Consider the following 14,641-nt stretch of genomic DNA (forward strand, 5'->3'; position numbering starts at 1 on the left):
CAGCTACAAGTTGCGAATTAGAAATGCAACGTCATACAACGTGTCAGATGTTTAGCATCTGTAGGTAAAAACTCAGGTTGCTGGTCATGCCTAATATAGGTGATTTTGCTCAGGAAATAATATCAGTCTAGTTTCATGTCACTTTATTCATTGCTTAAACTCTCTTGATTTTCAATTGAATTCTGTTATTATTCTGTTGAAGTTGTTTGTTCTGAATTTGTCTGAACTGAAGGGAAAAGGGAGATCTTTGTAAACTCTTCAAGCAGTGATGGTTTGGTTTCCATCACACTGCAGCAGTAAATGTATCCATAAGCCTTAAAAACGGAATGTATTTCTTAATAAATAAAATTACACTTACACTTACTCAATATTCTGTACACTTGTCAATATTCAATATTTACTTTCCAAATGTACCATGTGTTTATTTTATTTTTGTCTGTTCAGCAATACGTTGTAATGTTTATGCCAAACGGTATACATTTACAGTAGTTACCCCCACCACAAATAACATTGTTTATTAAGAATGATTTTCATTTTGAATAAAAATGTTGAATATGTGAAAATGTTGTCTTTTCTCTTGAAAATTGTTTCATGTATTTATATTAGTGCTGTCAAACGATTAATTGTGATTAATCGCATCTAAAATAAAAGTTTTTGTTTACATAATGTGTGTCTACTTTGTATATTTATGTATATATAAATACACACACATATATATATATATATATATATATATATATTTAAGATTTTTTTTTATATATTAAATATATTTATATATATTATATGAATATAAATATATACATGCAAAGACGTAAATATTTTCAAAACATACTATATATATAAAACACATATGTATGTGTATTTATACATAATAAATATACACAGTACACATGTAAACAAAAACTTTTATTTGGATGAGATTAATCGTTTGACAGCACTAATTTATATTATTTATTTTATTATTCGATATTACTGTTATTATATATATATATATATATATATATATATATATATATATATATATAGGCACACTCACATATACAATTTTGTATATAAAGATAGAGTAGTGCAATTTATAGTGCAGAAATAGGCAAAATAACAAACAAAAAAAACTAAGACAAGTTAATTAATGGAAACAAAGGAAAGTGGTTTTATGACAGAAATCATGATAGATTTCTGACTTTAGATTTGAAAGATTTTTTTTATCTTAATTAATTATTTTTAAATAAAATATGTATTTTGCAGCTGTGTTGCAGCCACACAATATAAATGAAAACTTTTAAAAAGACAGCACTTTATAATATTATAACATGACATTAGTAAATCATCATCATAGCACGGCTACATCACAATGCAACACTTCAGACACAAACACGTGCTTTGATGTAGAGTCTCTGCGCGCGCACACATCCCCCGCACGCGCCGCTTTACACGCAGCATTCACAGAAAACACGTTCATTTCCGTGAACTGCCCCGTTAACAACAAGTCAAAGGTGTTCGCTCCTCCCAAACTTTGGTGCAGCTTTCCTGATCGCGCAATTACCGAAACTACTATGGCGAAGGCTTAGCTTTGAATATTAATTAGGCCGTGCTGACGTTGTACGTCTTGAGGACGCCCTCTTTAATATTAATGAGCTCTGAGAACGCTGTGGGCCAGGTGACGTCTTTTATTATTTTTAGTTTTTTACTAATAATACCTTACATCAGAACACTACAATAAGAAATATTCAAATGTAAAAAAGAAAAGCAATAAACGATAAACAACATTAATAAATGAAACAGGGACAGTAACAATAAATAAACTTTATAAAATAGCATACCTGCTTTTTACTTGTGCAGTTACACAGGACATTACAATAAAGCTTGAAATCGCTTATAAAATGAGAAAACTTTGGTTTGGAGCCTGACCGCTTCATTTTATGAATGGGTCATTCTTCATTTGTGGGTCAAGTGGTGTCCCTCTACGTTACAACAGTTGAAATTAACTTTAAATACCAATAAATCATAAAATGTTTGCATGTTTGTATTCTGCAGGGTAAACACAATTTGTGCACCGTTAATAGTTACATTTTTGTTTTAAAATACATATTTAATTGAGTTTTAGAGATTGCATTTGTAACAAAATATGGATGTTCCCGTCATACCTTAGGTATCATGGAATGTAATTGCAACAATATAACATTTTTAACACCAATAAAGTGGCTTGATTTAGCATGCACAATTTTATTAAACTGTTTTAAAAAATACATATTTTGTTATATTTAAGAAAAAAAGTTGTATATTTAAAAAATATATATATATTTTATTAGAAAACAAACAAACAAGCATTTTTACAAATTCTGCCTCATTTGCCACCCCAATTGAAGAATGGCCCGAATATGTAACTTTCCCATTAAAATGAACAATTGTATTAAATATGCTTTATCTTTCTCAAATCCATGATCATTTAAGTGTATTATTACATCGAAACCAGTCAGAATTCTCATGAATATTAAACAGATGACGTAGTTTGGAATACTTCGAATGGCTCATGAATATTAATAGCGACGCCTTCGTCATAGTATGAATAATAAATGCGCCTCCCGGTCGCCGCCACCGTGATTGCAGCGAAACGGAGGAAGAACGAGACGAGTTGACTACAATCACTCTTTATAACATCAAAGTTACACCATTTCCCCTTTCCTTCCGTGTGTTTGAGTCATGTGAGGGAGCCTGTAATGTCCACAGAGCAGGAGAAAGATTCATTCTCTCTAAAACGAAACCGAGGTAACGTGGATTTTCCGTGTTTTTGAGGCTTGATTCGGTGTCTGTCGTAATTACCGGAGCCACAGCAGCAGTCTGGCGGCCTTCAGGCCTTTACTGAAGAACAGAAAAGTAGACAGCGACTTAAACAGATGCGCATTTGAAAAGAAAAGCGTGTCAGGACTCAAAGTGAATGCTGGCAGATGAACGAGACTTTTGGGGAAGTTTGGAGTTGATCAGCAGGCGAGAGAAAAGCTTTCCAAAGTTTGTTTATTAAATGTGCTTCAATAGAGCACGCGACAGTAAAATGTAACATTATTATGTAACATTAAAAAACAAAAATGTTAAGGTTCAGTGAATAAGAGAGTTACATTTATGTTGCAAAATGTAACAAAAGCAGTTTGCAATGAGACAGAAATATTCAATGTGCTGTATTGAGACTTTTATTTTATTTTTAGCTGAATGTTTTTACATCTGTATATCTTCATTAATTTTATATCATTTTTAATTTAAGTAATTTTAGTAGATCAAGTGAAACTAAATGAGAAATGTTTCTTTTGTCAATTTATTTTATTTCAAGTAACAGAAATAGATTTTTTTCTCCTTTTTAAGTTTTTAGTTTTAGTTAACTATAATAACCGTGCCATGATATGGTTTATTTTGGCTTATTTTCTGAGAATGTCAACTGTAATGAAACATGCACAACACTGAAAATTATTGTTGTAATGATTGATAGATGAATCTTGAGTTTTTGTAGCATTTTCAGCAAACACTTTAAGACACTTGTATGCTATATAAATTGAAGTTTTGTAACTATTATGTCTACTAGCTTTGAACTTTTTCATCTATATGCTAATTTACTAGTGAAATAAATATGCACTTTTAAAATGCACAGTCTTATGAGAAAAAACAAAAAAATTTGATGACACTGTGATGTAATCTAAAGACTGTTGGCTTATTAAAAAACAGAAACAAGTCCTTCTATGAACCAAACTTAATAAGAAATCTGTTTCTCAAGCCATTATATGGGGATGTTAAAATGAAGAGCTTATGTTTTATACACGTGTCAGTGCTATAGACGTGATATGTTTCAGATGGAGCATAAATACTTTAGATGATCATTTTATTTGATCTCAGTTTGTGATTTTTCCAGGAGGTGAAGGTGGGCTGCTGTTGGGAAGTCCAGAGAAAAAGAGACGCAAGTCAAGCACACAGGTACTATTTTCCCTTGAGTTTTCTTCATAGACATTTCAACACAAGTGTTCAACATGAATCACAATATTACCACATGCATCGCCAATCGTTTGAAATAGAAACAACAGAAATAATCAATATAAACTATTATATAAATATAGTTGATTTAAAAGTGTAAATAACACATATTATTGCAAAATACATACAGCACCGTTCAAAAGATATAAAATAAATGAATACTTTTATTCATCAAGGATTCATTAAATTGATCAAAAGTGACAGTAAAGACATTTATAATGTTGCAAAAGATTTCTGTTTTCAAATAAATTATGATTTTTTAAATTTATCATTAAAATATAAAGCAGCACAACTGTTTTCAACATTGATAACAATCAGAAATGTTTCTTGAGCAGTAAATCAGTATATTAGAATGATTTCTGAAGATCATGTGACACTGAAGACTGGAGTAATGATGCTGAAAATACAGCTTTGATCACAGAAATAAATTACATTTTTACAGATATTAACATAGAAAAGTGTTATTTTAAATTATAATAATATTTTACAGTTTTTACTATATTTTGTTATCAAATATATGCAGCCTTGGTGAGCAGAAGAGTCAAAAACAGTAAAAAAATAAAAAATAAATCTTGCCTACCCCAAATTTTTGAACGGAAGTGTAGCTTTTCATCCCGCATCAATGTGTTTAGGAAGTGAGGGAAGATCCAGAAGAAAAGAAAGATGCATATTAATATGTCACTAAATATGGGGAAAAATGCTCTTTGTCAGATGCATCAGAGCTTTATATGTGACCACAAAACCAGTCATACGGGTCAATTTTTTGAGATTGAGATTCATACATAATCTGAAAGCTGAATAAATGCACTTTCCATTGATGTATGGTTTGTTATGATAGGACAATATTTGGCTGAGATACAACTATTAGAAAATCTGGAATCTGAGGGTGCAAAAAAATCTAAATATTGAGAAAATCACCTTTAAAGTTGTTCAAATGAAGTTCTTAGCAATGCATATTAATAATCAAAAATGAAGTTTTAATATATTTACAGTAGGAAATTTACAAAATATCTTCATGGAACATGATCTTTACTTAATATCCTAATGATTTTTGGCATAATAGAAAGATGGATAATTTTGACCCATACAATGTATTGTTGGCTATTGCTACAAATATACCTGTTACTCATGACTGCTTTTGTGCTGCAGAGTCACATATGAGCATTCAGGAGTGAAAATAAGTCTCTTTCTCGACAGGCGCCGTCCTTCTCTCCTCTGTCCGAATATGCGCCGCCTCCAAACCCGAGTGCGGATCACCTAATAGCCTCCAACCCTTTCGATGACAATTACAACTCTCCGTCCCTGAAGCCACCTGCCAACCCTTATTTTGGCCACTCGCATTACTCAGGCTTCAGCGCCTATGGGCCTCCCAGGATGCCTTCTCCATACGGTGCTCCTCACCAGATGCAAAACCTGCCTCATTCGTTTTCCCAGAATCCCATGGGCTTCAACCGCTCACCGGGGTTTAATTACAGCGAAAACCCAAATTACAGGCAGCCGTTTAGCAGCAGCAACAACGTTATGCACTTCAGACCAAGTCCAGGAGAGCATGTCAGTCTTCACAATCTGACCCAAAGAGCTAGTCCAGGTGGTCCGGTTTTCAGTCCAGGGGCAAATCCAGCCCGGGATGTGAGCCCAAATCTCTCTCAACAACAGAATAACTTCACGCAATCCAGCACGCCAACACCCAAACAGGACCCGAGCGAAACCGTGAACAAAAGCGTCCCCTCGCAAAACCAGAACTGTGAAGAAAACAAGACTCAGGACAATGAGCTAAAGACGAAGAGCGGAGCAGAAAAACTCAACGGCGTCCTTCACGCCAACAACGAAGCCTTGAAGAGGTCGCCACGACCCACAGATGCCCGCAGGCCCGGCAATAATGGCACTTTGACCAATAATAAAGTTGTGAACAGAAGGAACACTTCCTCTTTGTCCGAGCCGGTTTATCCGTGTGGCATATGCCTGAGCGAAGTGAACGATGACCAAGAGGCTATTCTGTGTGAAGCCTCGTGTCAGAAATGGTTCCACAGAGTTTGCACAGGAATGACCGAGATGGCGTACAATCTGCTGACGGCCGAGGCATCAGCGGTTTGGGGATGTGACGCTTGCATGGAGGACAAAGGAGCGCCGCTGCTTAAGACACGAGAGGCATCGGACAATCATGAGGGTGACTGACAGCCACTGATGTCCCGATCATTCTGTTTGAACTTGATTGAGTTCCAAAGTTCTCCTTGTGTTTCTGCTCACCCAGAATGCTTTTCTATTGTTAAAAACATATTACTTTTTTTTTCAGTGAATCACAAAAGGAGAAAGTCATAGGGGTTTGGAACAACATGAGGGTGAGTAAGTTATTTGAAATCAGTTTCAGAATGTTTGGGGTTGGTAAGATTCTTAAATAATTTTCAAAGAGGTTTCTTCTGCTCATCAAGGTTGTGTTTATTTAATCAAAAATACAGTAAAAAGTGAAATATTATTATAATTTAAAATAGCAATTTGGTATGTGAATATATTGTAAAATATAATTTATTTCTGTGATCAAAGCTGAATTTTCAGCATCATTACTGCAGTCTTCAGTGTCACATGATCTTCAGAAATCATAATAATATACTGATTAACTGCTCAAGAAACATTTCTGATTATTATCAATGTTGAAAACAGTTGTGCTGCTTTATATTTTTGTGGAAACCATGATACATTTTATTTGTCAGGATTCAAAAGAACAGCATTTTCACACACGTGTATATATTTAAGAAATATAGGTCATATTTATCTTTTTATTTATATATATAATAAAATATAAATCATATATAAATATTAATATATGTGTGTGTAAATATTTCTTAAATATATACATGTACAGTCAAACCAAAATTTATTCAGGCACCTTCAACATTTCTCACATTATCACATTTTATTCTCTATAGTTTAGAAAATGGTAGTAAAATATGGCAAGAACTCTGAATTACGTGTCAGTACAAATTAATCTTGATAATGCCATCTTTCTGTTAGACGGTCTCACAAATGAATTGTGTTGAATAGCTGTTAGCTGTTTCATTTAAGAACACAATTAGATAATACCAATTTAGCTCAACCAATTACCAAGCAATGCTTCATTTAGTTCAGTCTGTGGTGTGAAACGTTCGCATTAGCAAATAAAGAAAAACAAAGTCAGGTCAAAGTGTCTGAATTGGTGCAAGTTTTTATCAATTTTACTGGTAATCCACTGTATGAAGAGTTTTTGGGTATAATATGTCACAGATTATTTTATTTTGCTCTCCTCACTTACATGAACTCTAGTGTCCTGCACCCACTAGAACAAACATGCAAAAAATTATATCTGGTGTCTGAATAATTTTGTGTTTGTTTGACTGTGTGTGTGTATATAAATATACACAGTACACACACCTTATGTAGACACAAACTTTTATTTTGGATGTGATTAATCGATTTCACAGCTTTATTATAAACATCTTTAGTGTCACTTATGATCAATGTAATGCATCCTTGATGAATAAAAGTATTAATTTCTTTAAAAAGAAAACATCTTACTGTCCCCAAACTTTTGAAATGTAGTGTATTTGTTTTTGGGTGAATTATTGCTGGTGTGGATCTCTAATGTAATGTCTTTAAATCCGGAGGTGTGTCTGTGCCTATGAAAGGGCCCTTTAGTTCAAATTTCATCTGTCCTGCAGAACCGACTCTTTCTGACAGTGATTTCTTTACATCACGTGTTTATTTCGAAGTGGTTAGTTGGGGTCGGATATCTTCCTTTGGTTCACTTTGATTGATCTATTGATTTGATATAGTCACTTAATATCTGGGATTTTACTGATGATGGGTTTTTATAAATTTTTACATTACAGCTGTAACTCAAGTTAGTATCCAGGTTTCAGAGTAACTCAAAAACACAAGCTCTTCATTTTCTTTATGCAGAACGATGTTCAATCTGTCAGATTACCAATACTCTGTGAGCTGAAGACGACGTGGTGCTCTAAACTTCACAAACACAGTTGATATGAGCTGAGCAGGTTTTGTAGATGCTGATCATTTAATAATTCACATGACTGGGTCTTTCCCATTGAATGTAGAGTATTTACTGTAGCATCATCATCATGTGTCTTGTGTAACTGTTGAGGGTACTAGCTGCATGTAGCTTAGTCTCAGTGAGCAATATTCCTGGATGTGCTGTATATTGCATTTTGTTCCTTCTCATTACTCTTTTTCAAACAGCTTAGCTCGTTGATTGTTTTATGATCAAATGAAGTGAAAATCTTGAATTAACAGAGCCAGAGAACAAGTTGAAACTTTGGATGCACTTGATAAGTTGTTATGTGGTGGTTTTCTTTACTGGGTTTATTTGAGGGTTTTTTTTGGCCAAGATTGAGGAGGTTTGTTACTTGAAGGCCTTATTTTGGGGCATGATGCATGAAAGAATACACACAAAAAAAAAAAAAAAAAAATCACTCTAAATTAAAATTTTTATTAAATTAAAAATTAAATTAAAGCAATAAAATACAATAAATAAATATTTCCGTATAGAAAAAAGCCCATTGTAATACAAATTTGAATTACTTTAGTTAATTAAAAATGAATAAAAAAAGCTCTGTCTGGATGCATTACCTGAACATGTTTTTGTTAATGCACTCAAATGCATAACTTTACATTTTCTACTTTTTTTTCCCATTTAGTAGATTTTTAAATCCAGCTACATCCGTGTTGATTCAGTTTGGATTTGCTGTTGTAATGTTACACGTTCCCTTGTTTTGTGTGTCTCTCCTCAGAGAATGTTTTCTTCCATTGAGTTGGGAAACACTGTGGCATCGTGAATGTAAACTTCATGTCTTGCTCTCTGCCGTTTGATTTTCCAGATGTTTCCACACGTTTTGCTTTAAAGATGTTGTTGCATTGAGTACGCTTGAGTAATCTGATTTAATTTAAGCAAGATCATGTGAACAATCAATGTATTTCCCTGCCATTTATTAAAAGAGCACTTATGACAAATTAATGATAATGTTCATGTTAGTAAGAATATGTCTGAAGCACAAAATAATGCAGGGACAATTATTGTATAGTTGGCCACATTTGACTGTTGAACCCTGGTGCCTTACGTTAGTTTTTTTTCTAAATATGATATTCAGACCCTGAGCTGATGGCGTTGTGCAGTGAATAATTTACACACTTATCAATATGACATGACAAACTAATTTTATAACAGGACAATGAATGTATGAAGCCAATAAACTGTAAATAACCAACAATATGAAGTGAATACATTTGTGGCATCCTCAGAACAAAGCTGGTACAGCGCATACTGAATGTAAATTAAGGTTGACTTGTGTGTTGTAACATTTCTTGTATAATAGAGAAATCTCAGCAAAGCCATAATTCAAATGTATTCAACTGTTTCACTCTCCCTTTGAATTGCATTTAATAAAACTGATTTTAAAAAGACATTTTTCTCTATGCAATGTCAATTAATTTTACTGAAGTGATGCATAAGCTCTGATTTGTTTTATATGGAATAATATTCGTTCACAATAAGGTTTCAAATTAATTCTAAACTACTCTATTTAGCAAAAATAGATAATTGTACGTTGTGCACTCTGAATTATTTATTTAAAACGTTAATTTAATTATAATTTTTTGGAGACAATGAGTGCAATTCCCAGTGGTAATATTAACCAACAAATATATGTATGTGATTAGTGATGATTCATTGCGAGTTACATAATATGTGTGTACTGTGTATATTATGTGTATATATAAATACATGTGCATGTGTATATTTAAGAAAAAAATTTATAAATATAAATTATATAAATATGCATATATATCCATGTAAATACGTATATATGTCATTATGTATTTGTTTGTTTTTTTTAAGATAAATGCAATTCCCTGTGGTAATATTAAGCAGCACTTATAAATACATATAATATAACGGTAATAATGTTTAACTTAGAATAAACTATCCATGTTTTTTTCTAAAATGTATTTTTGAATTAAATTATACTGCTTATTATTTGGATATGAAAATGTATTAACTATGTTTTTAGTGATATTATTCCATTTTAATATTTACAATATTTTATGCATTATTTTATATATTAAGTAAGATAAAGTTTTGAGAGAAAAAGCTGGAGAAAACCGACTGGTTGAAACCGGAAATGACAGACTGCCATCCATCGCTCCGCCCCTTAGCAACCACCACCTTCACGTCGTAGCAACCAGTGTTTACGTTTCTCTCAGGAGAGTCAGAGATGCCGCTGATGGTGAGAGATCACACATGGACACAAAACCAGAACACAGTTTACATCAGCGTGCCTTTAAAAGGAGTGAAACCCGCTAACATCCATGTCATCTGCACGGACGAGTATCTGAAGGTTAGATTTGAAGCATTAAATGTGTATATATATACCTGGAGAAACTCGCTTCATGTGTCCTGAATGCTTCTGCAGGTGAGTTTCCCCCCGTTTCTGTTCGAAGTTTTCTTATTTGAGCCAATAAATGAGGAGAAAAGTGAAGCCAAGATTGGAAACGGAGTGGCAGTTTTCACTCTGCAGAAGAAGAGAGATGAATTATGGGAGCAGCTCTTCACAAACATTGGTAGATCTTTCATTCAACATAGAAATGTACTCGAGATGCTGTACTTGAGGCATATAGTTATCTTTAAACATGTATGTTTTTTATTCTAAAGATAAAGACAAGCAGAAGCAGATTCGAGAACAAGCAATTCTCAAAGTTCAGGAGAAAGAAGCAGACAAATCTAAAGCCAAAGCTGCCAGGATTCAACAGGAGAAGAAATATGCACTGGAAACCATGATGAAGGTCTCACATTTACTGATTTTACAGTCATAATGCACAGGTGTCTTACCTTGAGCTTTTGTTTTACATAAAATTAAGCTTATTTTCATGCATATGTCCCCCGTTATGATGATTAAAGAGAATAATCTAGTCGTTATGTATTTATTTAGAATCAGTATAGATTAAAACAAGTGCCAAAAAACTTCCAAAATGTATAAATTATTGTTTCTGTGTAGTTTATTCTTGATCGACCTGTTTTTGAATCAATGCATGACAATTTCTGCTATATATGCAGAATGATTTCTCAGGTATTTGAATGTTGTCTCAAACATTATCTTGCTGTTGAATTCTCTGCCTGTGTTCAGCTTGAGAATGAGGAGCGGGACAGGATTCAGAAGATGAAGGATGAAGAGTGTGCGAGAGCTACGGCAGAACTGGATTTCTGGAGAGAAACGCAGAAAAAAACAGCAGAAGAAAAGGAAAACCAGCAAAAAATGCAGGGAACCGGCACGCATGACAACCAACCGGTTTGTCAGAAAACAGAGCGTGCAAACGCTCCACCTGCAGTCACGCTGATGCATAATACTGGTAAACACACTTTAACTTTGTGCTCAATAACACTGTTCTTCTGTCATGATGCTTTGTTTCAGTTCTTGCTGAGATGCAACTATTTGAAAATCTGGAATCTGAGGGTGCAAAACAATCTAAATATTGAGAAAATTGCCTTTAAAGTTGTCTGAATAAAGTCCTTAGCAATGCATATTACTAATCAAAAATGAAGTTTTGGTAGGAAATTTACAAAAGATCTTTACTTAATATCCTAATGATTTTTGGCATAAAAGAGAAAAATCTCTAATTTTGACCCATACAATGTATTGTTGGCTATTGCTACAAATATACCCCAGCGACTTAAGACTGCTTTTGTGCTCCAGGGTCACACATTTTTCATTAAAAAAAATTTAGGTCACAAAGTTTTGAATAAGCTCCCGTATTTTCTTACTAGGTCAAAGAAAACAGAAACCAAAAGATCTGCCTGCTCCCAGATCAGCTGGCTGTATTCAGATCAGCTTCACTCCACGAGTGTTTCCCACTGCGCTGAGAGAGTCTCGTGTCCCGGAGGAGGAAGAGGTCAGATCTTCTTTATAGATTATAGATTATGACTAAAATGGTTGGCAATATTGGGAGTCTTATTATGTTAGTGTGTGTGTGAGCAGTGGTTGAATAAGCAGGCGGAGGCCAGGAGAGCAGTGGACACAGATCTGGCCGAACTGGACGACCTGAGAGAGGAAGAGAGAAACCCAGACTGGCTGAAAGAGAAGGGCGAGTGAGTTTCACAGATCATACTTAAAGGGTTAGTTCACCCAAAAATGTCATTAATTACTCAGCCTCAGGTCGTTCCAAACCCGTAAGACCTTCGTTCATCTTCAGAACACAAATGGTGTCTATGGAGGGTCAGAGAGCTCTCGGATTTCATCAAAAACATCTTCATTTGTTTTCCAAAGATGAACGAAGGTCTTACGGGTTTGGAACGACATGAGGGTGAGTAATTAGTGACAGAATTTTCATTTTTGGGTGAATAAATCCTTTAATGAGGACTACGAGACCAAACAGTCATGCTTTTGGGGAAAGGAAGGACAACATGTCTTCCATCAGTTTATTTGCTGACATTTTGTGGTGTTTTATATGTACATTACTGTTCAAAAGGTTGGGGTTGATAAGATCTTAAATGTTTTACAAAAAGTCTGTTCTGCTCACAAAAACTGCATTTATTTGATCAAATCAGTGAACAAAAAACAGTGAAAAAATATTACTATTTAAAATAGCTGTTTTCCATATGAATATATGGTCAAATATAATTTATTTCTGTGATCAAAGCTGAATTTTCAGCATCATTACTTCAGTCTTCAGAAATCATTCTAATATGCTGATTTGCTGCTCAAGAAAGTTGAATCGGTTTAATATTTTGTGGAAAGATACATTTTATTTTTCAGGATTCTTTGATGAATCGAAAGTTCAGAAGAACAGCATTTGTTTGAAATATAAATCTTTTGTAACATTGTAAATGTTACTTTTGATCAATTTAATGCATCCTTTTTAAATAAAAGTATTAATTTCTTCCTGACCCCAAACTTTTGAATGGTAGTGTACAGGTGCAGTACAAATATCTGAATGTGATTGTATTGTATAACAAATTATCAAAGCAAGTATCATTTATTTTAAAAAACACACCATTAAATATCATAATCACCTTTTTTCCCCTTTTCCTGCAGTAAATTGTTCATGGCAGGAAACTACCAGGCTGCCGTCAACGCTTATAATCTCGCCATAAAACTGAACAGGAAGATCCCGGCTTTATTTTCTAACCGAGCAGCCTGTCATCTCAAACTGAGAAATCTTCACAAAGCCATTGAGGACAGCTCTCAGGTCAGGTTTATGTTCTTTTTAAATGATGTGGAGGTTCTTTTTGTATATGGAGCACTGATTCCCTTCACATTAACACACATGAACTTTCACAGGCTCTTGAGTTACTGAAGCCTGCGGTCGCTGCAAATGCTTCGGCTCGACTGAAGGCTCACGTGAGGCGAGGAACAGCTTTCTGTGAGCTTGAGCTTTATGTAGAAGGTACTGGATCATCAATTATTCTGCTTTAATGCAAAACACATCAACCTCTGCAGTCACATAAATACACAGTGTATATAGTGTGGGAGAAATCTATGCCCTGAAATCACTGTTGTCTCTATTATAAAAATACTTGAGTTGGAATTTCAATCAAATCGGCCTCTGTAATGATATGCAGAAGGTATATTTTTGCTGTTCAAATTCAGTCTTGTCAGAAGCAGTTAACATATTTATGCCATACACCAGAACAAAAATGTTCATCACAGTTTTAAAATATAAGAATAAGTATTTTTTTAATGCAATTTTATTAAGAATGATTCATGACATCAGCATTTGTAAATTATAGCATTCTGGGTTATTTGGCCATTGTTCATAATCTTTAAAATTACAATCAATTCTGTATTTTTGTTGCTACAAATGTAATTCAAATTCAGGATTTAAATAGGAATTTTAAAGACATCGTCATTTGATTTCTGATTGCCACGCAACTCTGGTTCTCTTTGTAACTTCCTGACATACTGGAAGTATTTCACAACATCAATCTGATGATTTTTTAGGTCTTCAGGACTATCAGGCGGCTCTAGAAATCGACCCACACAACGCAGCCCTGCAAGCTGATACAGACAAGATTCGTGAGATCATACAAGGCACGACATGACCATATAGCTCCTGAAAAGCTAGGATCACAGTTGCACCTGTTGTCAGTGCAGAAATGTACATGAGTGTGCATGAACATGTTGTGTTTAACACTGGTTCATAATATGAAACCACACATAAAGACTGGTGACGCTAGAGCAGTGGTTTTCAAACCTGTCCTGCAAGCACCCCTGCCCTGCACATTTTGTATGTCTCCCTTGTCAGACACACCCAATTCAGGTCTTGCAGTCTCAACTAACGAACCAGGTGTGTGTGATAAGGGAGACATACAAAATGTGCAGGGCAGGGGTGCTTGCAGGACAGGTTTGAAAACCACTGCGGTAGAGAAATGTTTTGATCATATTCTTCTTAACAATATTCATTTTCCCAATAAAACCACATTTGCCTTTTGGAATGGATGTTTATTGCGGTCACATGCACAATGCTGGAAGTACATCAAGTCCTTGATTCTATGTTGCAGAACATATACTCAGTCTGAAGACTCAAACTCAGATTTTGAAAGCATACAATAGTCTCTTATAGATGCAAATGAGAGTGTAAATGATTA

At 34.3% G+C, this 14,641-nt stretch overlaps 2 protein-coding genes across 2 annotated transcripts; both read left to right on the forward strand.

The window, feature by feature from the left end:
- Positions 1-2,575: 2,575 nt before the first annotated feature.
- On the forward strand, positions 2,576-9,458 carry pygo1 (pygopus family PHD finger 1). Its single transcript, XM_079373506.1, has 5 exons — positions 2,576-2,766; positions 3,896-3,957; positions 5,212-6,181; positions 6,308-6,353; positions 7,948-9,458. Exons 1-4 carry the CDS (start codon positions 2,718-2,720, stop codon positions 6,331-6,333), a joined length of 1,107 nt encoding a protein of 368 aa, XP_079229632.1. The 5' UTR covers positions 2,576-2,717; the 3' UTR covers positions 6,334-6,353; positions 7,948-9,458.
- An 802-nt stretch (positions 9,459-10,260) lies between these two features.
- dnaaf4 (dynein axonemal assembly factor 4) lies at positions 10,261-14,485 on the forward strand. The gene is made up of 9 exons (XM_079373505.1): positions 10,261-10,397; positions 10,473-10,620; positions 10,712-10,842; positions 11,184-11,406; positions 11,822-11,946; positions 12,033-12,142; positions 13,089-13,242; positions 13,335-13,440; positions 13,995-14,485. The coding sequence occupies exons 1-9, from the start codon at positions 10,275-10,277 to the stop codon at positions 14,093-14,095; spliced, it is 1,221 nt and encodes a 406-aa protein (XP_079229631.1). The 5' UTR covers positions 10,261-10,274; the 3' UTR covers positions 14,096-14,485.
- The last annotated feature ends 156 nt before the right edge of the window (positions 14,486-14,641 follow it).

The sequence above is a fragment of the Barbus barbus genome, assembly GCF_936440315.1.
Source record: "Barbus barbus genome assembly, chromosome: 23".
Taxonomy (NCBI): domain Eukaryota; kingdom Metazoa; phylum Chordata; class Actinopteri; order Cypriniformes; family Cyprinidae; genus Barbus; species Barbus barbus.